Source organism: Ruditapes philippinarum, unplaced genomic scaffold (genome assembly GCF_026571515.1).
Source record: "Ruditapes philippinarum isolate M1 unplaced genomic scaffold, ASM2657151v2 ctg75_1_1_1_1, whole genome shotgun sequence".
Classification (NCBI taxonomy): Eukaryota; Metazoa; Mollusca; class Bivalvia; order Venerida; family Veneridae; genus Ruditapes; species Ruditapes philippinarum.
Window position 1 is genome coordinate 61,753 of NW_026859947.1, and position 27,860 is coordinate 89,612.

At 32.5% G+C, this 27,860-nt stretch overlaps 2 protein-coding genes across 2 annotated transcripts; one reads left to right on the forward strand and one right to left on the reverse strand.

Annotated features, from left to right (window-relative positions):
* On the reverse strand, positions 1-27,851 carry LOC132758369 (centrosomal protein of 131 kDa-like). Its single transcript, XM_060749985.1, has 21 exons — positions 27,749-27,851; positions 26,657-26,807; positions 26,228-26,264; positions 25,520-25,619; positions 24,987-25,095; positions 23,709-24,425; positions 21,254-21,359; positions 20,304-20,458; positions 19,793-19,973; positions 19,058-19,248; positions 18,308-18,487; positions 17,478-17,603; positions 16,921-17,027; positions 16,276-16,372; positions 15,520-15,737; positions 5,675-5,900; positions 3,710-3,933; positions 2,250-2,334; positions 1,643-1,729; positions 1,069-1,286; positions 1-556 (listed from the first exon to the last, which is right to left on the reverse strand). The coding sequence occupies exons 2-21, from the start codon at positions 26,804-26,806 to the stop codon at positions 421-423; spliced, it is 3,450 nt and encodes a 1,149-aa protein (XP_060605968.1). The 5' UTR covers position 26,807; positions 27,749-27,851; the 3' UTR covers positions 1-420.
* LOC132758383 (uncharacterized) lies at positions 6,166-8,338 on the forward strand. The gene is made up of 3 exons (XM_060750057.1): positions 6,166-7,010; positions 7,253-7,392; positions 7,972-8,338. Exons 1-3 carry the CDS (start codon positions 6,944-6,946, stop codon positions 8,113-8,115), a joined length of 351 nt encoding a protein of 116 aa, XP_060606040.1. The 5' UTR covers positions 6,166-6,943; the 3' UTR covers positions 8,116-8,338.
* Positions 27,852-27,860: the final 9 nt, after the last annotated feature.

Consider the following 27,860-nt stretch of genomic DNA (forward strand, 5'->3'; position numbering starts at 1 on the left):
AGAACAACAGGGAAATATTAAACATTATGTGTCTATTTCCTGTATCTTGTTCATCGGTGGTTTTACCAAGACTACTTGTCAAAATTTGATTTGACCCTGCATTTGTGTGTATTTCAGTCCAGTCACATATCATTCAGCTTTAATGTCCACAGTTTTAACTTTACACCAGTAAAAAATGCACCAAATGTAGAATTATTTTGATCAAAAGAATTTTTTTCTTGTGTTTGTGTATTATTTTCTGACAGAGGGCTTGCAACCAGGGTTAATGGTTTCCTCACTGAGATCTTTATCTTCTCTTCAACCATTACTCGGCAGTTCACATCATTGAGACAGTCATAACAGTTTCTAATGGCACTCGAAGTATGACGCTGGTAGCAGTATCACTGTTATATCGAGAGATTATAGAGTTTATCGAGATCTTTATTTGTTACCTAGCAACTGTTTACGTTGTTGTTGTAAAAGTCCTTCTAGATGATCAGCACGTTTTAATGCAGCTTGATATTGTTGTTTTAACTGAGTAACAACCTCCTCTTTCTTAACTATTGCTTGCTTTACCCTGTAAATATATGTACATTGTATATTACATTCACTTACAAACAATACACATTATTACTGATAACCTTGAATATCAGATTTCTGCGACATTGTTCTTATATATTTCCATGTGCCAAAATTTCATTACCTAATTTTGTATGGCTGGTGTATATTATCTGATAAACCTAAACATATTCAAAATTTCTAGCATAAATAAAGTCAATCTTCAAAAATTTCTTACTACCCTTCTTTTTAACTACTGTATTTACTCATCTATATGTCGGACCACCTAAAAGATAGGGTACATAACTTTATCCATGACATCATTCTATTTTTTACATAAAAACCCATAATCAAATAAAATGATATTGCTAATTGAAAAAAATGAAAATGGAAAGATTATACATCTGGGAATTTCATATGAAGGCAAGCAATTTGAAATCATTTATCATAATTGAGTGTTATAAACAGTCTACTAAAACATGAACAAAAAGTCATGATCATAATTATAGGAGATCAAGGAGAAAGATTTACCGTTTATGAACTTCCTCCATTTCCTCATCTTTTTGATGTTTGATATTTTCAATTTCATCTTTTGCCTTGTCAAGTTCTATCCTCTGACGAGCCTTCAGTTCGGAGATCTCCGTCTTGATACGCTTATTTTCCTCGTCCGTAAACACGAGTCGGTCGGCGAACTCCTGACGAATAATGTCCGATACTCTATCACGTTCCTTGTGCATCTTGTCTGTCAACTGAATTTGAATTGTCAAATAATAACCATGAAAAAATTATCATCTACGTAATTATATATGCATAATAATCTGGAAAAGGGGAGATCCTTCAAAAGCAATAAAATCAAAGTTGGAAAGTGAAAATTCCAAAGGTTTCATTCAAATATTTATACACTAAACAAAACTTAATTCAATAAAACTCCTTTATATTGAATTCATTGCATAATTATTATTATTAAAAAAATTAAATGTTCAACTACTGCTCATCACTGTCACTGCATAAAAGCTTTATGAAATCTAGATGTGGATGTTGATGCAGATACTGGCATAAGTGCAGCAACTCTGAATATACTTAATAAGCAAAGGTTATAACTCACCTTCTGTAATTCTTTTATTTCCTGATCTTTCTGTTTCATCTGTACTTTAAAACATTCATTTTCACCATCTACTTCTGTAAGACGTGCCTATCAACATATACGTATAATTATTTTACTTTCTAAAATTTATATTCATGTACAATGTCATTCCAAGGGATATCACAAAAGATCATCAACCTGTTTCAGTTCCCTTTTATTTCAGTAACCTTTTTTAGAAGTCTTTATTATCCATATAATGATTCTTAACTCTAACTTTGCTACATATATCAAATGGGCTTATCCATTTCTTAACTTTGGACTTAACCCTTTATCATTTTTAGGGAAAATTTCAAAATGTAGTGGGTAAATAGCAAATTATGCAAACCATGATAAGATAGCACAGATGTGCCAATTAAATGATCTTGGTCTACAATGGTCACATGGGTAGAATCAGTTGCTACCAGCAGGCTAAGGGTTAATTAGATAATCATTGCACTGAAAACTTTAACTAAGTGTTATGATGTTTTCAATACCATAAGTAGTTGAGCTTCACCATTCTTTGAACTTTTTAAACAGTCTGATAAGACATGAAGTATTTAAACTTTTAGTGTTAACTTATGTATAATACCTTCATCTCATTGTATCTATCCATCGCCTGTTTCTCTGATCTCTCAACTTCTCTCATCTCTGACTCATATTTCTCTCTAATTCTCCTGTTAATATAGGGGAACACTTATCTTACAAAGTGGGGACAGTTGTTTTACAGCACAGTTTTGACAACTTTTTGAAACATATCTGTGATAGTGGCATGCCTACGCCACAACAACAGTGCCAGTCCAAAATCAGAAAATTATCAGTATTTTTCACTTAATCTTAAGTCACACACATAATTATTGTGACACAAATAAAACTCAACAAGACAGGCTAAAAACAGTTGACTTCTTAAATCTACCCAACACTAAGAAAAAGCACAAAATAAAATCTTATTTCATAACATAAATAACTAATATTATATGAACTTGTGGTCCAACCCTTTTTCTTTCAAAAATGTATTTTTATATCTTTTTCTTTATACAATGTATTTGCTTTTTACACTTTGTGAAAAAGAAAGGGAAAAAATATGTTTTAACTATACATAAATGACTTTTTTTCTGCTATGTCACACCAAATAATAAAATGCCCCTTTTAATTGCACTTCAAACACCTTATAATATTGACATTCTATCATATTGCACTGAAATGCCACTTTTAATTAATTGCACAGAAGAAGTCAATTGAAAAATGCCACTTTTGATTGTAATTAACATGTTACAATAGCATAACCTACTTGACATCTGTGCATTTAACCATGTGAAAAATACTATTGTATTGCAATCAAGACTTTGAATATTTTTTGGAATATTACTCAAGTTAACTTTTAGCATTTCCCTATAAGTAGTGCTTAGAAAAATTTAGACATTTGAAACAGATTCTTCCAGGTAGAACATTTCATTTCCTGGGATATTCCTTAAATTTTAATTTCATTTATAAGGTAAGATACTAAATATATGTTTTCATTTTGTCCATGATAAAGCTAGTGCCAGAATAAATGCACTTGACTTGACATACCTTGTGGATTATAAGCATGTTGGAGTTTACTAATTTGAAAATAGTGCTCAAACCGAATGGCATATTGCTTATACATTTTACTAAATAGATTGGTGTTAGTCCGATTAAATTTCTATTTGGAATAAAAATAAAAAGTCTATCAGGCATTTGAATTTGTTTTCATATGAAATATCATGTTTAGATGGCATGTGAATATTAGAATTTATATCTAACTTTTACGAATTTCATTCTGTAACTTTAAAATTATGTTGATATATTAAGTTTGGTGTTAGTTTTAGCACTTTTTTATATGCAACTGACTTGGCATAATAAAATTAAGATGTAACAAAAAATAACAATAACTAATTCTTTTTTTTTTTAATTTTTTTTTTAAGGAAGAATACGCTTTTTCTTATAACATAGCCCAACAAAATCAATTAAAATGTTACTTCAAGAAAAGTTTCCATTTTAAACAGAAAATGTTATAGAAAATCTACATACTTGATTCTATTTTCGGCCACTCTCTCACAATCTTCCCTTTGTGACGTAGCATCTTCCTCCAGTTGTCGTATTACAAGCTCTATCTCCTTGTTTCTATCTTTCTTCACCCCATCTTTCAGCTCCCTCTCTTTCTGCATCAGATAGTTCTCTTGTTTTTTGCGGTAATTCTCTTCCCAAGTCTGCTTCTCAATCTCCATACGCTCTTTTAATTCTCGAATTTCAGTCTGAAACAATATAATATAATTGAGCTGCGTCACGACAAAATCAACATAATGGGTTTGCGACCAGCATGGATCCAGACCAGCCTGCGCATCCCCGCAGTCTGATCAGGATCCATGCTGTTCGCTATCAGTTTCTCTACTTGTAATAGAGTTGGTAAGTGAACAGCATGGATGCTGATCAGACTGCGCGGTAGCGCAGCCTGGTCTGGATCCATGCTGGTCGCAAACCCATTATGTTGGTTTTGTCATGACGCAGCTCATATATATAACGAACTGACATGAATTATCTTTTCATACAAACTTGTATAAAACCAATTATAAGAAAATATTATTATAAAACAGGACTGTTGCAACAAATGTAAAATTCTTTTTAACATAATACCTCCACCAGCAACTTTGACTTTTTGGAAAATAAGTGGTCAGAAGAAAAATTTGAATACAACCTATAGTAAATGAAGTATCAACTGTGTACAAAGAATTATTTCAATTAATTGCAATCCCAACCTTGATCTTCTTATAAGCATGCTATACACCAAGTTTGATTAAAAATCTCATTCCTAACTCTAGTTTTTGTCTGGAAACCATTTTTCTATTTTTAGTTACGGTACCCTTAACCTTAGCCCCAGGGGTCCAAATGCAATTCCAACCGGGGTCTTCACATAAGTTTGCGATACATCAAGTTTGATTACAGACAGACAGACAGACAGAAAACTTTATTTTCACTCAAGGTATTACAAATACAACATGAGGATGTATGCAAATAACACAAATTAAGCAATATATGGTTCCGGTAGAGATCTCATTCCTAACTCTAGTTATTGTCTGGAAACCATTTTTCATTTTTTAGTAATGGTGACCTTGACCCCTGGGGGTCCAAATGCAATACCAACGGGGGTCTTTATATAAGCTTGCTATCCAACCAGTTTGATTACAATATCTCATTCCTAACTCTAGTTTTGTCGGAAACCATTTTTCATTTTTTAGTAATGGTGACCTTGACCCCTGGGGGTCCAAATGCAATACCAACGGGGGTCTTTATATAAACTTGCTATCCAACTCTAGTTATTGTCCGGAAACCATTTTTCTATTTTTAGTGACAGTGACCTTGGCCTCAGGGGGTCCAAATGCAATCTCAACAGAGGTTTCCACATAATGTTGCTTAATATCATTTACAATAACTCATTTCAAAGTCTAGTTATCGCCCAGAAACCATGATGTGGACGTCCTACCGACAGACTGACCATCTGACTGACCGACAAGCTAATACCTATATACCCCCTTAACCTTTTTGTGGGGGTATAACAAATAAATGGAAAAAATATCCAAAGGCACAAAGACCTAAAAGCTCATCCCATAATAATGAACATTCAGTGAAGTCCTGGTAACTTTTTGAGACTTAATGGATTATGTTTAACTTAAATTGACACTGTTTCAACTTTATTATACTACTGGCTACTGGTTAAAATAACTTTGTCCAGACAATAACTTATCTGTGGTGAGGAAACATGATAATGACCCTAGAAAAGCTCGAATCCACTATATATCACTGGGTGGAGACATGCACCTAAAATTGGATTATGCCATGGCTCCCCTTCATTCATTCTTACTTCTTTGACACACTGAAATTCATCTCACTATAATGGACAATTCCAAAATTAAAAGCATGACATGTCCTGTACATGATTACAGCAGGGTTTTTGCTAATATTCCTATCTACCAGATACAAGTGAAACAATGATCTTACAGCATGCCTATTTTCTTGCTCCTCTCTGGCTCTATCAAACTCTGTTTTCATTGCATCTAGAGCGTACGAATGTTTATCCTGGAGTTGTTGTTGTAACTTATCTAGGTCAGCTCTCTGACGAGACGCCTGTCCCGCCAGACGGTCTTTCTCCTCCTGGATCTCTGTCAGCAGACGACGACGCTGGGCCTGATAAGCCTCTTCTTCCGACTGTATCTGCTTCTCGTACCTGAAATAAAATAATCAATTTATTCTTTTCTTTAAACAACGCATCATTAAAAGAAGTAAATATCAATGGAAACAGACAAAAGCTTTCCATGACAAAAGCCCTCCCGTTCAAAAATGACAGGGCAGACAAAAGCCCTCCTGTGAAATTGACAGGGTTGGTAAAAGCCCTCACACAAAATGACAGGGTAAAGGGCTTTTGTCCATCCTGTCTTTTTTTTGGAAGGGAGGGCTTTAGTTTATATTACGTTATATTTCTTTAGGTTGTATTTAGTTACAGTTTAATTTTAAAAAGTGACATTATTTCTAGAATATTGTACATATATGAAAATAGCAAATAAAATAAAGTCCTATGCTTAGTAAGACAATATCTTTAAAAATATGTTTTGTTTAGTTGTTCTTCTGAGAAATTGGAATAATCCATAAGGTTGTGAAGAATTTACTTATGTCTTTTATCAAAATTAGAAAAGAAAACAAGTTAAGATAAATGCATTATTAGGATACACCTTCTATAATAGGGACAATATCTTTTTCACTTACAGGTTGTTACGTATTTTTTTCTGATTTTTCTTTCATATAATACATATTTGATTTATTTGGAATATTTTATCTTTTCATCAAAAAATGCAATATCCTTTAAAATTAACTCATTCCACTTGTTACAAGTACATATTAATTAAAATCCTAACCAATCAATTAACATTGCACTTATCTTCCCATTGATCTATCAAAATACAATGAATTTAATCAATTATCACCTTAAATTCTATATCAATTATCACCTATAATTGAATAAGGAAGGTCTTTTATCTTATTCAAATCTTATCAGTGCATCATCTTTGATCTTGTATTGTATTATCACATAACACCAAAAAGTGTGTCCCTACATGTGTTATTCTAATTATCACTTTTTTATTTGCATCTTTCTTTAATCATTTCAATCTGTTGAGGGGTATAAATATTTGGACTTTGTTTCAAAACATTGTCACTTTCAGATATTCTCCAAAGTTAAAACTACCAACAAGTGCTAAAATAAAATTTCTAACAATGGCTTTACAACTAGATAACCTTCTTGCTGTCAGGAACAAGGCAGAACAACAACTAGATGTTCTTAGTAAGTAATTATACACACTTGTTCATTGCAAGGATTTTTAAAAATTTCAAATATACAGAACAGAATATTGTATTGGCATTAAATGTAAATATTATAAATGTCCAGGTGTATGGGTATCAAGGTTAAATCTTGTATTTTATTCATTTTATATCTAATATTATACGGAAAAACATAAAAAATCCGTAAGCCTAGTATCTTGTTATTTTGATAATATTGTAATGTTGTTTAATATCTATTTTTAGATGACAGAGTAACCAGTCTAAGCCAGAAGATATTTTTAGCTTCAAACCAGTCTGATAATCTATGGCTGCTTCTACAACTATCAGTTACCGAAGGAGTCCAGGACATGTATACACACTTCTACAATTTAACCAAACAACAGGTAAATTTTCCTTTTCATTTTAATCATAGGAATAAATGTCTCCATTGTGAGCTAAGCTGGTTGACTGAATAAAAACAGTACTAGTGTTAAAGCCTCATGCCTCCAGATAAATGCTTATTTTCATGAACATTTTGAAAAATGTTTTAGAAGTAAATGTTGTGATGTGAACAGTGACAGTTATTTACTTATTACAATCCATCTAAATTACCAAAAAGAGAACAAAATATGCAAAACCCCTTTTACTTTTTATCATTAGTAGAAATATGTGATAAATACTAAAATAGCCATAAAATCTAAAAAATGTATATTATTACTTGAATTTTTTTAATTTGCTAAATCTTTGAAAATTTTTTAAATTTTGTTTATTAAAAATTTTTTTGGCTTATCTGGGGGATTTTAAAACAAAAAATTAAAGAATCTTAATAAAATCATTGATACTTGGAATAGTTTCATAACCAACTTTTCTTCACTGTAATTTAAGAGACACAAAGAAAATGCACTAAACACACATCTTACATTCTGAAATGATTTTGTATTTGAAATACATGTACATTGTAATTATTAATCTCTGTTATTCAGGTCCTACAGAAATCTCCAGAAGAAGCAGACGTCACAATACATGAGGCTGGTTCTACAAGATCTTCAACAAGAATCAACACAAAGACTGACAAAGCTGCTGTTATTTTGACAAGTGCTTTCTGCAAGTTCTACAGAGCCTCGTAGACTGAGCTTTAAAATGAGAAAACTTTGCATATGATAGTTTAATACAAAGATATTGTTAATACTGATGTGCTTCAATCTTAAGTGCCTTTTTATAAATGTTAAAAATTGTTTTTATCTTAAAGATATGGTTTTAATAAAAACAGCAGAAAAGATAAACATGTTTTTTGTGTCTTTCAAATGTCTGATTTTGATGTAATATGCGTACCAGAGAACATGTCTATCCCAAAATCCCACCAAATTCATTCATGTGTCCAACTAGTTGTTGGTAGAACCTTGATGAAAGCCATTACCAGCAATAATCCACATTGTTTAATATAGGATGTTCCTCCAGCAATCCATAGGATAGTTTCCTAAAGACATAGACACTGTCAGTGTTACTTAAAAACCATTCCCCCCAATCCACCCATCCGACAAAAAGAGAAGAAAATATCCATTTATTGAATTCATTTTTTGTGTGTGTGCAAATATTGTTTATAAATGGCCCCTACAATTGAAAATAATGTTTAATGTAGCAACATCCAGTTAAAGTTTTAACAATGAACCAAAACAATGACTTATAATTAAAATATTACGTAAAAAAAGATTGTTTACAAATGGTCTTTGATATCTGATGTTACTAAAAAACCTGACATTGTTAAAAGAGAGTGGGCACTTAATAGTCAGAAATCAGAAACTCTGGAAACAAGAAAAACCCTAAAAAGTTACCTGTTAAATCAATAATCTCTAAACAGAGTTCAACTCTTACTTTTTATACATATATTTTTCCTAAATCATATCCAAAATTAGAAATACAAGAGATGTTTTTGATACAGATGTGCCCCCTTATGAAAACCAGTGGACTTCTTCTCTGTTAACTTTGTTAAAATCAGGACTGTTAATACAGTCACTGCAACCATGAAATTCCATCATCATTGTAATGCAAACATGTTAACCTTACAAATAAAAAAAAAAGCCTTCTTGATTCTATAACTGAAAAAACGTTTTTTTTTTATTAGAAACAAGATTTCTTTGGTTAGAATACAATCACAGGGACTCAGCACAGTGTTGGGATAGTGTAAAAAGTAATTCTAGAAAAAAATATATACTGTATATATAATATATAGACACAACTGTTGATTTGTTTTATCGATTTATTGCGGGTTGGTACAATGGCATGGTTTGGAATTGCGTTTTTACATGTAGAAAATAGAGTGGGGACTGGTTGCACGGTTGTGTCCGAAATATTGGTGTATTGTTCAAAAACGGTTTAAATGGAGACAATAATGTTATTGTCAACGTCTAGTGATGTCATTTAGCTGCAATTTGATATATAGCTTTATATGATTTACGTAAAATATGACTTTGCAATTTTGACTTATAGTCGACTAGTGACATTTGGCTGTGATTACATTGACCAACTTCATCACTTAATCTTATGACAATAGGCCAAACCGTTCTCTAGTAATTGGTAGCCTACAGAGGGGTCAAGGCCATAATGAAGGACATAATGACCTTGACCTTTGACCAAAATATTTAAAAAATATTAATGGTTATCTGCAAATCATGACCAACCTGCATACCAAATCTCAGGACTGTAGGCATAAAAGTTTATATTTATTTGTCTGACATACATTTTTATGCTAGGGCCACGATGACAATGACCTTGACCACCAGACACAGTCACTAGGGGTAATTCTAGTCATTACCAATCTGCACATCAAATATTAGGACTCAAACTGTTCTCTTTTTATTAGCCAGACAAACTTTCTGTGGTAAGGGACACATTGACCTTTGATCAATAAAGGGGTCATCTAATAGTCATGACCTACCTCCACATTTAACCATAAGACTTTGTGAGGACCAAAGCATTCTCAGTCTAGTTATTGATTGGAAATGGTGTGGATTACCAACATACAGACTGACAGATGCTGTGCAAAGCAATAAACCTCCAATTCTTAGAAGTATGTGCATATAAAGTACACCATTATCAATGAAAATGCTTTGATGAAAACAATCAAATATATGCCAATCAGAGCACCATAATAAATCCTTTTACCCACACTTATACTTCCCATACATAATTATTTCCTTTTAAAAACATGTGTAACAAAAAGTTGCAAAAGCATTAAGACAGGAAAAAGCTTTTATGTAAGTTATCTACAACATCAGAAACATCATAATTTTTGTTTAATTTGACCTCAAATGATTTATTATTATTGGGTAATGCTATCTGAAAATCAAAACTATCTTTAAATTAGTTTCACTTGCAACAAGTACATATTTAAATTATTTAATTCATACAATCAATTTTCTTAATTAAAAATACCTTACTATCTGTAAGTGATCTTTTCAAGAATTTAATTTCAAATTATTATCAATTATCACCTATAATTGAATAAGGAAGGTCTTTTATCTTATTCAAATCTTATCAGTGCATCATCTTTGATCTTGTATTGTATTATCATATAACACCAAAAAGTGTGTTCCTACATGTGTTATTCTAATTATCACTTTCCTCATTTCCATCCTTCTTTAATCATTTCTATCTACAGAGATATATAAATATCCTAATTTAGTTTCAAACACTGCCATTCTCAAATATTTACCAAGTTTAAAGTATCACCAAGTGCAGCGTTGCTAGTCCTAAATAAAATTCTAAGGAATGGCTTTAGAGCTGGAAAACTTTCTTGCTGTCCAAAACAACATAAAGCAACAACTAGATTCTCTTAGTAAGTATTTTATACACATTTTTATCATCACATTATTTACAGTTTTACCCTTTCTATGCTAAATTTGTACCATAGACTTGTCTTGCATTTCAATAACTGTCCATAGTTTTGCCATACATAGACTTGTCCTGCATTTTAATTACTGTCTATAGTTTTACCATAGACTTGACCTTCATTTTAATAACTGTCCATAGTTTTACCATATACTTGTCCTTCATTTTAATAACTGTCCATAGTTTTACCATATACTTGTCCTTCATTTCAATAACTGTCCATAGTTTATGAGACATATTTTAACCCTAAATATGCAGGTTTGTGTAATGCATTTTCCCTACTTTGAGTTTGGAACAGTTAGAGATTTCAATATGAAACTAGAAGGTTTTTTTGTCACAAAAACATATTTCTCCCATAACTAGGTATTGTACTGATCACTCCTGCGAAAGCCTGACAAGATTTGTCTACTTATAGCTCTGGCAGCCATTTTGTTCATGGAAGGCGAAAGTCCAGGCGATATCCACAACGAGGAATGGTACTGATCAATCCAGTGGTTTGATTAAAATTGCACAAGCAGTTTGACCTGTGAAAGCCAGACAAAAATTTTCTATTTTTAGCTCTGGCAGTCATTTTGTGCAGGGTAGTGGAAAGAACTGGCGATATGCACAACTAGGGATGATACTGATCAGTCCTATGAAGTTTCATTGAAATTCCACCAGCAATTTGACCTGTGAAAGCCACACAAGATTTTTCCATTTTATGATTTATAGCTGTCGTGGCCATTTTTTGCAGCGAAGCAGAACGTGCCGGCGATATGCACAACTAGGGATGGTACTGATCACTCCTATGAAGTTTCATTGAAATCCTGCCAGCATGGTGACACATAAAAGCTGGACAAGCTGAATGTGGACGGACGGACAGAGTAAGACAAAAACAATATGAGAGACATAATTACAAAAACTGAACTTTCAACAGTACAGAGCCATGTCAAACTACACAGATGTACAGACTGGCCTTTCTCTGTACCAATGACTTAGGCAAGAAATAATCAATTTCTGTAAGTTTATCTTATATAATAAACAGTACATCATATAATACAATTTCAGATAACAGAGTGACCAGTCTAAGCCAGAAGATATTTTTAGCATCAAACCAGTCTGATAATCTACGTCTGCTTCTAGAACTTTCTATTACAGAAGGAGTCCGGGACATGTATGCACACTTCTACAATTTCACCAAACAACAGGTAAATCTTTATTTTGTAACTTTATGTCACTTTATTTTTAGATCTCTAGGTTAAAAAAAGTAACATTAATTGTATCATTTTTTAAAACACACACAAAATTATCTTAATCAAAAACTAGAACTATCACTAAATGTGATTAATACCCCCACAAGTCTGCTTCGGAAATGAGGATGTTACTAGTAACAGAATACCTTGTAAAAGAATTGAAACATAGAGTTATGGTTGTGGGCAATTAAAGATAATTGTGGTTCATGTATGTTGCATTTCCTTTCAATGTGGTTGGCCATTGATAAAGTTTAATTGAATTACTCTGTAATAAGTCAAGAAAGACAAAGAAAAAGAACAAAGGGCAATAACTCTATAAATACTGAAGATAGAGTTATAGTTCTTGTGCACTGCACTTCCTCTTATTGTGCTTGACCATTGTATGAAGTTGTTTTGAATTCCAACCAGTACGTTTTAAGTTATGCTCCGGACAAGGAAAAGTATCAAAGGGCAGTAACTCTGTATTTTGTCAAAATTGAGTTATGGCTCTTGTGCACTGCACTTCATTTTAATGTCCTTGACAACTGTATGAAGTTGTACTGAATTCCAAACAGTAGTTTTCAAGTTATGCTCTGGACAAGGAAAAGTGACAAAGGGCAATAACTCTGTAATTAGTCAAGCTGGAGTTATGGTTCTTGTGCACTGCACTTCCCCTTATTGTGCTTGACCATTGTATGAAGTTGTTTTGAATTCCAACCAGTAGTTTTCAAGTCATGCTCTGGACAAGGAAAAGTAACAAAGGGCAGTAACTCTGTAATTAGTCAAGATGGAGTTATGATTCTTATGCACTGCACTTCCTCTCAATGTGCTTGACCATTGTATGAAGTTATAATGAATTCCAACAATAAGTCTTCAAGTTATGGTCAGGACAAAAGAAAGCAATGGAAAAGTAACAAAGGACAATAACTCTGTAATTAGTCAAGATGGAGTTATGGTTCTTGTGCACTGCATTTCCCCTTATTGTGCTTGACCATTGTATGAAGTTGTTTTGAATTCCAACCAGTAGTTTTAAAGTCATGCTCTGGACAAAGAAAAGAAACAAAGGGCAGTAACTCTGTAATAAGTCAAAATGGAGTTATGGTTCTTGTGCACTGCACTTCCTCTCAATGTGCTAGACCATTGTATGAAGTTATAATGAATTCCAACAATTAGTCTTCAAGTTATGGTCCGGACAAAAGAAAGCAATGGAAAAGTAATAAAGAGCAATAACTCTGTAATTACTTTAGATAGAGTTATGGTTCTTATGCACTGCACTTCCTCTCAATGTGCTTGACCATTGCATGTAGTTATATTGAATTCCAACCATTAGTCTTCAAGTTATGGTCCGGACAAAAAAAAAAGAAGGCAATGGAAAAGCAACAAAGGGCAATAACTCTGTAATTACTTTAGATAGAGTTATGGTTCTTGTGCACTGCACTTCCCCTTATTGTGTTCGACAATTGTATGAAGTTGTTTTGAATTCCAACCAGTAGTTTTCAAGTTATGCCACGGACAAGGAAAAGTAACAAAGGGCAATAACTCTGTAATTAGTCAAGATAGACTAAGAGTTATGTTTCTTACGCACTGCACTTCCTCTCAATGTGCTTGACCATTGTATGTAGTTATATTGAATTCCAACCATTAGTCTTCAAGTTATGGTCCGGACAAGGAAAATGCAACGGACAAAAAAAAAGCAATGGAGAAGCAACAAAGGGCAATAACTCTGTAATAACTTTAGATAGAGTTATGGTTCTTGTGTACTGCACTTCCCCTTATTGTGTTTGACAATTGTATGAAGTTGTTTTGAATTCCAACCAGTAGTTTTCAAGTTACGCCCCGGACAAGGAAAAGTAACAAAGGGCAATAACTCTGTAATTAGTCAAGATAGATTCATGGTTCTTGTGCACTGCACTTCCTCTCAATGTGCTTGACCATTGTATGTAGTTATATTGAATTCCAACCATTAGTTTTCAAGTTATGCTCCGGACAAGGAAAATGCAACGGACGTCTGGACCGACCGACAGACCGACCAATCGAACGACCGACCGACCACCGGGTGACTCCTATATACCCCCCCAAACTTCGTTTTTGGGGGTATAATTAGACAATATAAAAACAATGTTTTCTTCAATTTTGAAAAAAAAATATTTCTTTGTAATAATCAATGATCTTTTTTCAGGTTCAAGAGAAATCTACAGAAGAAGCAGATGTCACAACAACACATGAGGCCAATTCATCTAGATCTGCAACAAGAATCAACACAAAGACAGACAAAGCTGCTGTTATCTGGACTAGTGCTTTCTGTGAGTTTCAAAGGGCCTCATAGACAAACTAGACATGTAAGTCTACAGGTAATGTATGTTGTGGAAATCTGAAAGTTTTTAAAATTAATGGTTATCTAAAATACGGCCTCAATCTAAAGTCACTTGGTAAGTGTTTTAAACATTGTAATATGCTATTTCATAGAAATTGAAGTTTACATAGTAAACATGGTTTAGCTAAGATCTAAATTACTAGTAAATTACCCCATGACTAAATCTAGCTCCCATATCAACAAGTAGGGCCCTCAACAGGAGCTAATTAGTAAACGGCCACTTGATTTGCACAGCTCTCCTCTCTTTACATGCATAATAAAACAGGAAAAGTAATTTTACACTACCCTTAACTTTAAAGAGCATGGCTTTCTGGTTCAGAATCTAGTAAGTATGATGTTATAGGAGATAAGAAGCCAAAACCAAGAAAGAGGGCATACTGGCTCGGGCTACGCCACACTTGATGGTTTCTAACATGTATGCATTTTATTCCTACATTAACTATATTATAATTCATTTAGTCTGTTTCTTTAAAATCGATTTCCTGTCTCTTGTTTTGTAATTTTAATTTGAGTATAAATTATCATAAATAAAAGTAGTAAAGAGAAAATAGAGAAGTGTTGTTGTTTTTTATTCATAGCAAAATGTAACAGTTTAACAGCTGTCAACAATAGCATATCTTTCCCTAGTATGCTATAACACTGAACAGGCATAACTTTTTTGTGTCACTTTGTATGCAATCTGCATGAGGAAAATAACTATCAAATACAAAATGTTATGCCCATTGTATGTTCTAAATTTGCCTATCTACAGGCTTGAAGCTGAATTTCCTCAGCAATATCCTTCCCTTACACTCAAAAAGGCTATGTTAGTATAAGTTTAAAAGAACTTTATATATAAAGTCCATGGTAGCTCACACAGAAATTCATTTTTTTTTTATACAATTTTGTTAAGTTTTCAGGTCATATCAACATTTTTTAATTCATATGACTTTCCAGCTTTAATGTTGAAGCAAGTGGTCCAACAAAATAGAAATTATCGACATAAGTTGGCATCAGAATGGAACCACTTACCTTCCCTGCACCCTAGTATTTTATGTACACACCTCTCAGTATCTTACCTTTGTTTAGCTAGTTCCCTCTCTCTGGCACAAGCCGCCTCTTTCTCACTAGCTAGTTGATCTCGTAACTCCTCCGTCATCCGGACGTATTTCTGTGCTGCCCTCTCATCCGATTCCAGTAGCTCTGCCTCATGGATCTGCTTGATTTTCTTTAACTCTGATTTATGTTTAGCAATCAAGCGTTGTATCTCAGGTTCTAGACCTTTAACAGTCATTTCCTATAGACAGAAATTAAAAATTTGATATTAAAGTATTTGATATCAAAATGAAATCTCTATTAGTTATTCATCCAAAAATGTACTTACAACATGGTAAAATGAAGATGAGGCTAAAAACAGGTCATCCCAAGACATAGTATTATTGAATGGAATGAATATCTACATACTATGATAGCATGTTAATAAAACACGCTATGACATCATGTTTTCAAAACAGGGAAAAAGACAGTCAGCATATTTCGATGAGGTTTATGTTCTTTTATGGCATTTATTATCATATAAACAACCTTTCAATTTTCATATACTTGAAAGTATCACACTTGTGACCTCTGGACCAAGATGTAACTTCAACATCAGTTAATGTGAAAGCCTCTATTATTTGTTCAGTCTATGCAAAAGACAGTTATAATAACATGTATAGTTAAGCACAAAAACAGAAAATCTCAAATTTTGTGTTTGTTCTTTTTAAATCACAAACAGGTTCCATGATCAACAGTCTACATTTTTTAAGGAATAGAAATATTCTCCTCTAACATACCTTGATTTTCTTTGTTTTTTCCTCAATCCATTTTTCTCTGCGAAGTTTCTCAGCAGCTTCATGCATGTCTTTTAATTTTTGCATGTCAATATTGTGTCTGTAAAATGAAAATAATAATTGTATTGATATCATATACAACATACTGTAAGTGATTTTTATACTAACATACAAACATAGTTCAAAACATGTTAATTTAAGCTTGATTGTGAAACAAGATCTTGCAAATTATATTAATAAATGTTAAGGTGGCTTACAAGAACCAAGCAGAATTGGCCTCAAGGTTATAAAAACCTCTTTCTGTCTCAAATCTCAGGATTTTCATTGGTCAGTGTACATTTTGTAACAGTTTCTGACCAATCAAATAACAGAGATCTGAGTTTTTTTTCTGTAGGAAGGTTGCATCAAAGAAATACTTTGTAAACCAAATATTGAAATTGGTCACTTTTCTTACTCTAACCTAAAATGACACATTAGTTTTAAGCAAAGGGATCTTACTCTTAAATACTTATAGCTTCATTTGATTTACTTGTTTTTTTTCTTTCCTTTTAAATGATTAACACAGGAAAAAAAGTGTCCTCTTATGGATCAATATATTCAATTTTATATGATTCTAACTAAGTCTATTTACAACCATGTATAAATTACTTGTCAGTGATGGCCTTTAGTCGATCTTGGTATTTCTTGTCAATCTGTTTTAACTCCTTCACAAGATTTTCACATTTCTCACTCAAGTTCTTCTTATCATCAATTAACTGAAAGAAAATTTAATATTTACCATTTTATTTTCATAAAAATTATAATATATCTAGACACAACATATTTTTCAATATAAAATCACACAAACATCAGGCAATTGCTTCTTCCAAATATATTTTACAACAGGATGAAAGCATTACAATATACAATACCAAATCGTATTGCAATATTTAATCAGACAAATTTAAATTACATTTGTAATTCCAATTTAGCATTCTGCATAAGAAACTTAACCTTTGTAAGTTTGAAGGTCTTTGTCAGGAAAAAAAGTAATACTTGAACAGCATCATCTTCAATCAATATGGGCCTCTATTACTAGTACATGCAGTCTAACCATTTTACCTTAATGAGGACAAATCAATTTCAATAATTTGATAGTTAAAATCCCTTTAGTTAATAATGGTCTTTTTAGAGTAACAGAATCAACAGATTTATGATAAAATTACCTGATCTATAAATGAGAGATGTCTTTTAATGGTTTCTTCATATTCATCTTTCTGTAACTCCATACGTTTTTTCATTTCCTTATCTGTCTCCCTGGCATGTCTTATAGTCAATTCACGTTGCTGGTTCTACAAGAAATATCAATGTCTCAATTCTTAACCCTAAATCTCTTCAAACTGATTGTGATTAACTGATCAGTATAGCATCAGATCTGCCAGTACATCCATGCAGTCTGATCAGGCTCTATACTCCTGGTGTCTCAATTTTTTTATTTTGCATTTTAGTTTATATTAATTTAGTTTAATGTGATTGTGTTGAAAGCTATAAGCTTATTGAAACACTCTCGAATCATTCCAGGAACCAACCAGTACTAAGCAATGAGTGTAAAATTTCTTGCTCATGGAAACAATGGCATGCCCCTGACAAGGTTTGAACCCAACCAGTATTAAACAATGAGTGTAAAGTTTCTTACTCAAGAAAACAACGACTTACCCCTGACGGGGTTTGAACACACACAGCCAGCAATCGTTAGATAACAAGTCTAATGTGTGAACCAATTGGCCATGCTGATTTTGATACTGAAAGCCCTTAAAATGGACTGTTTCTTGAAATGGACTGTTCCTTATTCAAAGTTGGGCAATTCCATTAAAAAAATCTGGCAGGTTAAGGGTTAAAATGGAAGATTAATAATTTCAATGACAGAGTCTAATAAAAACCTTAAAGTCACTTATTGCAATTAAATGACTCTCAAATAAACAGAGTTGGCAGGAAATACTTTCATCTCCTACATTCTTTTTACTTTAAACTGTTTTTAAACTAAAGTTGACCTTACCAGGGCTTTTTGTAACATGGAAACTGTTCTTTTTTTCTCATCAAGTTCAAGCCTCTGGCTGATCACAGTGTTAGTGACCTCTGAAGCCATTTCATTAGCATGGTCTAACTCAGCCAGCTCCTCAGCACTTGGACCTATCGCACCAGATCTCTCTAGATCAGCATTGAGCTTTGAAATCTCCTGAAATTCAAATCATACCAGATATCTACAGATATCTACAGACTTTTTCTTATTCAATACCTGAAATACCTTTTATTTAGAAAACATTGCTTTGATACTTGTTTTTGAGGAATATTCACCTACTGTTGGTAATAGATAAAAGAAGTGTTCTTTTCATATTCTGTAGGCTATATATTACAGTTGATTTGTACCAAAGTCAACTTCTTCTTTACAACAAAGCCCTGCCAACTTCCTGTATAGAATAAGTCAACAATTTTGTTGTATTGTTCCTGTAGAAGTAAGTATTCTTGAAGATACATCAAAAAGGTTAGAAAAATGTAAAACTTGTTCTATTTTTTTAAACAATATTTGAAATTGCCTATATTGACAACAGTGACTTTGTGGTTAAAGTTCCATGATCAGGTACTTCATATGAAATCTACTAGTTAATTCCTGACTAATGAGTGATTGATACAAGTTACTACCCTATGTTTCACAATTGAGCCTACATATTGTCAGTATAAACCAAACTTCAGTTATGTTTAACAATGTGACTGGCCCTAAAACTCCTACTCCAGACACAGAACCTACCTGGTCCACAGTACTGAGCCTCTCTGAGACTTGAACCTCATCAAGGAAGGACATGATGCTCTTCATCTTATCATCAGACAGCAGGCTCTCCTTGGTTGGTATCCCCACTTTCTGACTGTTAAATCTCTGCAGGTTTTCAGCATTTAAACTATGACTATCAATATCACTGTCACCTTTCTCAAGGTCATCCACTGTGTGGTCAAAAATGAAAACCAACGTAAACATTGTAAAGTTATCAATATATGTTGCCACAATAATTCATTCTTTTTCATGAATCCTTTATTCCAAAAATAAAAGTAATTATCATCATGTGAAATTGCAAACGAGGGTAATGGTCAAGTAATATTAAGTGTTTATTATAAGTTTAAAGGCAACATCTCAATAGACAATGGTGTCAATGAAAAATTAGGGTAAAACAGTACAAAAAGCTTAACCAAAGTGCATCAATGACATATTTGCTGTATACTGAATGAAAACAATAGCTCTTTATATTCAATGGTCTAAAAATTAAACTAAATAGAAATGTAATAACTTTTGGCACAGAAATAAAATCTTTTATCATGCCAAACTAAATTATAAGCTCTACTAAACAAATGTATTGAAAAATATTTAATTTAAACTCTGGTATTTAAAAATTACATAATATACCAAGGAATTACATAAGCTTGCGACAATGCTCTTCAAAAGTCATATCATGAAATGAAAATTTGTATGCCACCTATTAATAGCACTTACACCAGGCATTTTTCCTCTCTGGTCTGGCACTGGCAAGTTGTTCTTCCTCCTCCAGCTTCTTCAGGGTTTCAAACAAATCATCCAGGGTTGTCTTGGTAGCGGCCTCACTGGCTGTCACATTGCTAGCACCATCATTTTCTCGAGCAGTTGCTTGCCGAGACTCTATATCTCTAAGATGGCTCTAGTGAAATAAATGAATTAATTCAGTTCATGAATATTCATAGCAAATTAATTTATAAAATTTTACTTACACTAATAACAAAGTCTATGTTAAAAAACGTGAAGGTTTCATTTGCTAATCCCTCTTGGTTTGCAAGATAATTCATGAACTATTATCATAATTAAGTAAAGTTATTCACTCCTCTTCAAAAATTCTCATGAATTTCAAAAAAGTTTTTCAGTAAAGGACTCAAAGGCAATATTATCTCATTATTAATGTTACATTAAATCATCCAAAATTACTGCCTAGATACAAAATTGATTCAACAAGTAAATATTTCTAAGAAAGAACCTGGTAATATTCCTCCATACTGTCATCCTGTATTCTGTCATTGTTACTTTCCTTGTGATCCCTTTCCGGACTACTTTCATCATGCGTATTAATATTGGTGTCCTTATCACCAGTGGCTTTCTTTGATGGTGGTTTACTGCCACCTTTCTTCTTTCCTGCAATGTATATATTTAATACATATAAATTATAATGAATTCTATGTAGGACAATTAGATCAAAAACCAACACAAATTTAAATATCAAAACATGTTTTGCTTTATTAGCTTCATCAGTTGATACATAAAGGAAATGACGTAATTCTATGAGAATATCATTTCAACAGAAATCATTTTCTTTAACTTTCTTCAATTTTGAACCAGTTTGTGATATATTTCTTTTACATTTTTCATGATATTCATTATCTATGTAAGAACACATGAACCTCTCAGTGACATGTCAATTTTGATTTCTGGGTTGTAATTTGATAGGCTAAACTAAATTATGCGAGGCTATGTGACTTCAAGTTTTCACCCTTTTGATTTAAGAAGAAATTTTTCCTGTCAAAGTGTAGAACAGTTCTCTTATAAGACAGCTCATTCCGTCGAGCCCTAGAATGGTATTTTGTTGGTACCCAGTTCGAGTCCCAGTCAGGCTGCAAATTTATATAACCATGTGACATTTGGTACCTAACATAGAACATTATATTGCAATACTTTTTGTAGAATTAGGGGAACTGTAATGCATAATATCATTTCATTACAAAATCTGAAATGAAAGGTCTTCTTTCATTCTTATAACTCTAAAGCTGTATGACACATTGCCTTGCCTTGAATGTGGAACTGTACATAATCAGTATATCAAAGTCAAAGAATTGGGCAGCCACTGTATTGGGTCTGGTCAGACTGCACAGAAAGTTTAAGCTGGCTTGACACTAATGATATCAGTTCTCAAATTAATGGGCAAAAAATTACCAAGTCCAGTTTTCTTGATTTTTCCATTTGCTTGAAGAAAAGCAATTTCTTGTTCAGCTTTCTGTTTAACTTCATCTCTTTTCTCTTCTCTCTTTCTCTGTAACTCCTGCAATGTGATGTAATATCATTCATATATCAGGCTTCGCGAAAGTTGCCGGACCGTCGGACATGTCCGGCAAAAATCAGGCCGGTCCGATATTTTTTTCGGAGTTCCGGACCTTATGTCCGCTTTGATCATGAATGTTTTGATTTCCAGACAGAGTCCATCAATCTGACTAATGTTTTATTTAAGGGAATAAAATTGTGTTGCAAATCTTTAAAAGTTGTTATGTCTTTAAAAAAAACACAAAGGTATTATACTCAACATCACTAATTCGGCGTCATCACTTATCTCACGGTAATGGCATATTTTCATGTGACCAGTGTTAAGATTGGTCAGAATTGACATATTTTATTCAAACACCTTAACAACAAAGTTTTTGTGCAAAATAATTTAAGTCTATAGATTTTTATCACACACCCGTGCCGATTTTGTGACTCCGTAAATATGGTATTGCACGGCCGTGCATATATTTTGACGTGACGTCATTAGCGTTATACAAACATAGTGTAAAGACGCGCTAAATGTTAGCGTTATACTATAGGCGCGTCAATGAAAAATGACTCTTATTTCACTTTAAACAGTCTTTATTTTGGGTATGTGATAAATAGAATATTAAATTCGTGTAAGTTCATTATTGAATTTATTGCACTCGTTGAATAAAATAATATTATGCTCGCCAGAGGCTCGCATAATATAATTTTATTCAACTCGTGCAATAAATTCAGTATTGAACTTACACTCATTCAATATCCTCTATTTATGTAAAACTGAACAACATTTTACAAACTTCTGCAAAAAACAACAATAGTCCATTAAATTTGTGCATACATCTGAAACAATCATCATTTTCTAAATGTTCTTGTTTGTTGAAAAAAAAAATTTTGAGTTACAATGTAAAGATACTTTTAATATTTAAAATTATGCAAAATAACATAAAGAAATTTTAACTGAAACATGAAAAAAAAATGAAATAAAACACAATTACCGCAAGTTAAATGATGACACACTGTTTTCAAAATGGCCGACACACGGTCTACATCTGACAAATTGAAACTTATTTTGATTGAATATAATTATTGTTGTTTCCTTGTGTCATATAGCAGAAAAATGACTAAATGATACAGTTTATGAAAGTTTTTGTAGTGTAAGTTTATTGTTTGTCTTCTTTACTGTTTTAAAGTGTTAAGTACCGTGAACTAAAAGGCACAGTATACCATATACATATATTTGGAAACAAAATTCGGTCAGACAAAAGTTCTTTCGGTCAGACAAGAATTGAAAGTTTGTCTGACCGAATGTCAGGCAAATTTTTCAGCAGTTTCGCGAAGCCTGATATATAACAAACTGTGACGCTGGTTATTAAATTTTTCATCGAGATATGACAACATTAAGACTGACCAATCAGAAATCAGCCTTTTCAACACCTTACTGCTTTCAACCAAACATCTTTATCATTCTGACATGACACAACTTATGTAGACACTCAAAACTATCTCCAAAACCATTAAAGGCCCATTATGCCTCAGAAATGCTTTTATTTTTATTTCTCAAATGCATTTTAATTTTGATTTCCAAAAAGTTACTCATTGGCTAATCACCTGAACTACCTCTTTCACCTGTTGCATTTTTTCAATAAGTACAGTTATAGTTAATAAGGATTTTTGTATGGAAGTCAAAATACTACTTTGTTTACATTTCGCTACTTTTATGACAAATGATTTCACATTTACTGTTACTTTCTTCAAGTAACAAGCATTGAAAATTCTCTAAAACCATAACATTATCAAATTCATGTTTGCCCTTTTTTATGATGTAAAAATGTATTTGTTTCTGAAGCATAATGTGCCATTAAATCAAGTCAATTGATATACAGATTTTACACAAGTTTAAGAAAGATAATAAGGGGAAAAAAACACACACACACACAATAAATGAAGATAAAATTAGTTTTTATGACTATAAGTACAGATTTTTGCCTTATAATCAATATGTATCAAATTTATAGAGTTGCTTTATCTTAAGAAGTTAATCTGTTTCCATCACTGAATGGGAAAGAAACGCAATAGAAACAAGACTTGAAAGATTTGTGCTGAACAAAGGCCAAATTAAATAATGGTCTGGAAACAGTAAGTTCCCTTATTTTGTACTATCAATATACATGTAACCTTCAAGTGAAATGCAAAAATAATTTCACTTCTTTGCAGAGATCATTCCATTCAACAAAATGCCAGAATACTATTGAAACAATTATAAAATCAAAATATGTACTTAAAAAGATGAACTGAAAATGAAATTCATAGAAATCCGATCTTAAAGTAAATATCATCAGAAAAAATTAGTAAGACAACTTACTCTAATAGCTTCTTGTCTTGCTATTTTAGCCTTTTCCTCACGATTTCTTTTCCTCTCCTCAAGTTTTTTTTCCTCCATTTCTTTTGCGAAAAAATCATTTTGTGACTCTCGTAGTCTTTGCTCTTCGAACACCTGCTTCTTTGAATGCAACAGTCTCTGTATTGCCGCTTGACCGGCCTTTCTTCGAGCACTATGTCTTTTGTACCAACGCTGAATTTTCGTTGCTGCGAAATTCACTTTTTTTATATGGTCCTCAACAATTGAATTAGATGAATTAGCACCAGTGTTTGACCCACTTTGAGATTTCCGAGTCTGATTAACAGGTGTTTTATGTTTAATATTTTGGTAAGAATTTTCTAGATCTGATAAACCGACTTTCACGCCTTTCGACATACCTTGAAGCGTCATGTTATTTGCTATAGCACTCTGACTAGAGTTTCGAGAATGATTATTGTTTACATTTCTAGGACTCATTCTCCGGTCAGATTTATCTCCCATATTTGTATAGTCCTGTTTCTGAGACAGAGATTGAGATAGTCTATCTTGAAAACTAAACACTTCCTCGTCGGAACTACTTCTGGCACTTTTCTGTTGGAATATTGAATGTGTGTTTGATTCGTTTGTAAGCCACTCCTCCTCATCACCATCCAGTTTGGGAGAAACTGCATCAGTTTTCTTTGAATTCACTGGTTTTGCAACAAATCTACTTTTCAAAGCCTGAAATTAACAAAACGAAATAAATTAATGGAGTCTCTATTGTCAATCTACCCAGTGATAACACAATTATTGAATTTGCTTAAAGAATATTTCTTTAAAATTATTAATTTGAAAAAATTTCAGTTTTGAAAATTCATAAATTTAAATTATAAAATCGTTTATAAAACTATTGAGAATTTCTTAGTTGTGAGAAGTCTCTTTTGTGCATTCATATCATGTTATTAGATTTGACATCAACAGTGTATAACCTTAAACGCAAAGCAATTGTACCTTTAAAAGATACTGTTACTGTTTTTTGAGAGGACTGACCCAATTTTTTTAAATGACTTTTAGTCAATAAAATTTATAAATATAAAATAATAAACACCATCAATGAATCTCTATAATAGCTTCTAAATGCTTAAATAGCCAGTCTTCTTTCAGTAAAACAATATACATGTACTATTATTATTTTTTGTTGTCACATTTACATAATTTTAGTTATATGGCTACTGTGGAATAATCTAGGTGCTTCTCCCTGTATTAAACCAAGCATGGGCAATGTACAGCCACCCATCTTACCTGGTTCCCTTGTTCTCCCCACAACACTTTTCCTGCTGGTTTTCTACTGCTAGTTCCACTCTTGATTTTAGGCTGTGTTGAGTTTTCAAATAATGCAAGAAAATCGTCACTGAAAACAGAAAATGTACACATGCTGCAGAAATATTGTAATTTTAGTTTGAATATAGAACTCCAGTTTCAATTTAAAAATGTAAATAATTTAAATATTCTTATTCTGTATGTCTGATCAGTTTAATAGCTGCATAAATAGCCTTGGTGACAAATTGACAATAAACAAAATTTGGCAAAACATGGTCAAAACATTATTGTTAATTCCATCCAAATTTTCAAATTTCATCAATCTCAACTGTAAATGTTTTATTTTATAATAATTCAATTGAATTCAACGCAATGGCTAAGATCAGAAATTAGTGAAAGCAGTTCAATATTAGAAATAGGAACCAACTTCTAAATAGGAAAGATTTATAAATTATCCTTACATTACTGCTAATAAAAGTTTTTTATACTTTTTTCTCAATATAGGCCCTACTTACCTAGGAGATTTTCCCTTTCTAGCTGCAGCCCCACGTTTACTGGTGCTTACTGACGATATATCAGAGTAGCCACTCCTGTGACTAAAACCACCACCTTCAGCTGCATAAATAATAATTATCAAATATATATTCAATTTAAAGAGTGTATGCATATTACAGTTAACCAAATAACATTACAGCACATAATTACACAAAAATTTAAAAAAATATGGCCAAGTGCCGTAACAGTATGTGGCGGCAAAAGATACTGATGAACATGCCATGATGATGGATGGTATTATTTACAACCCAGTACATCTACTTAGTTATTAAATTATTTGCTCAAAGTTATATAAAATGACACCATTTTAGTTCTGGTGTGATTTGTGAGTGTGATCTGGTGCATTTTCTCCCCTGTTTTGCCTATGTATGTTGTTGTTAGAATCAAATACTTGCCTATATGTAATCAATAACTAGAATATATGACTGTCTCTTTGAATAAAAAAATCAAATCACTCATCCTATGCATTCTTGATTTTTTTAATAGAACTTGGACCATATTTTTACTGATAGAATATGTTTACCCCTTAGTACCTAGTTTCTTAAATGACTTTTATTAAAAAATTTTACAACCAAGCAGCAAGATTTTCTACAAAGTAATCTTTTTAATTATTGTGTGTATCTAGAGATGTTAAAACCTTGACATAAGCATAAATGTATAAAACTTACCCTGGCCTGACTTTTTTCTTGCAGACTGTGTTTTACTCTAAAAAAGAAAAAGTGAAATAACAGCGTAATCTATCTGTTTAAACATTGTGATCATGCTCTAGAAAATAAATAGTGAAATAATTACAAGTGTAATCAGTCTGTTTAACATAGTGAAATATAGTGTAATCATGCTCTAGAAAAGAGATAGTGAAATTCATAATCTGTTTAAACATAGGTATGAAGACTTAAGGATTACAAACCCTATGTAAATTCTAAATCTAGCATCATTTTGTTTTCTTTTGACATTTTCCTGGTTACTCTATTGGAAACCTGTAGTCCAGGGTTAACATGAACATATGTCATATAAAGACACATTTTTTAAATTCTATGTGTTAACAGCTTTCTTTAATCAAATTACATTTCATGTTATTTCCATTAGTAAAATTATACCTCTTTTGAAACATCTGTCATAGAATTTGGCCTCTTTAGTTGTTTGGCTGATCCAGGTCTGCTCCTACTGGTTGACGCTGCTGAGTGTATCCCTGAGCCTGTAAGACTCAGGTTGAAGTCGTCAGCAGGCTGACGGCCACGAGATGACATCCTGAAATATGACAGAATTCTTGATATTATATTTATTCTATTCACTTGATCACCCATGTGTATACAGTATGTGTTCAATCTAGGGTGTGCATTGCACCATTGACCCCCAAAATAGATTGCCTGCACAAAATAGTTGAACCTTGACAAATATATGCTAGTGTGTCCCTTTCCCACATGATTAACCATTGTCTGGTTGCTATCCTGAGCAAAAAGTGTTTGCTTGCCCCTCACTAAATGTCATGCCATGGCCTATAGTTTATTTAGAACTACTTGAGACTTAATTTTATAAATTCTCTATGACTTTTTAACATTGGAACCACTTATCCCCATAAACTTAAATCAGTTAAATGCAAATTTATCAAGAATTGTAGGCTACATGTCTCACCTGACCCTAGTTTTCCAGCTCCCTTGATTTTAAATTTTAATCTTTCCTCATCCTCATTTATCCTATTTAAACAACAATTTTAACATTCTTACGATTTATGATTATGGTGCACAAAACTGTCTACGTCCAAACCAGGATTTAACATGACAAGGGAAATGTTGAACATTTGACAATAAAAAGGATGTAGCCACTAACCTCTATGGTATATCAAAAAGGATACAAGATTAATTTAAGTAGTTGGGAATTATAAAGCTTTTTTATAAGATTAGTCTTACTGATTGATTGTAAATCCATTCAGTTTCAAAATTACATTGTGGTCTGTGTCTTATATAAAAAATGCTCATAATTTTGACTAAACATAACATCTGATGGAAATTTAGTATTGTTTTAAGCTCAAGTTTTCACAAAATAAATTCAGTTCACTTTGCTCAGACTGCACCAGGCTAATTTAACAAAACTAACCGATGATTATAACGCCTTACCATAGAAAACAGTTAGAAGAAATGAATATGTTGCAAAAATGGTGACCATGGGTTACATAGCTATTAATTACTTACTCTGTGTGAAAAATGAAAATGCATAAAATGACAGTTCCAAAACATGCGTAAACAAACTTGTCCGAATGTCAACTTCCGGCGAATATCAAGAATAAGATTAGAATAAATTAAT

Excerpts from the sequence above, each read along its gene's own strand:
- LOC132758383 (XM_060750057.1), top strand. The coding sequence starts at position 6,944 with ATGGCTTTACAACTAGATAACCTTCTTGCTGTCAGGAACAAGGCAGAA. Across the intron at positions 7,011-7,252 it reads ACAACAACTAGATGTTCTTA|ATGACAGAGTAACCAGTCTA; the intron begins GTAAGTAATTAT and ends ATCTATTTTTAG. Across the intron at positions 7,393-7,971 it reads ACAATTTAACCAAACAACAG|GTCCTACAGAAATCTCCAGA; the intron begins GTAAATTTTCCT and ends TCTGTTATTCAG.
- LOC132758369 (XM_060749985.1), bottom strand. The coding sequence starts at position 26,806 with ATGTCATCTCGTGGCCGTCAGCCTGCTGACGACTTCAACCTGAGTCTT. Across the intron at positions 20,459-21,253 it reads AATCAAGAAAACTGGACTTG|GAAAGAAGAAAGGTGGCAGT; the intron begins GTAATTTTTTGC and ends TATACATTGCAG. Across the intron at positions 15,738-16,275 it reads AAAAAACAAAGAAAATCAAG|GAAATGACTGTTAAAGGTCT; the intron begins GTATGTTAGAGG and ends TTCTGTCTATAG.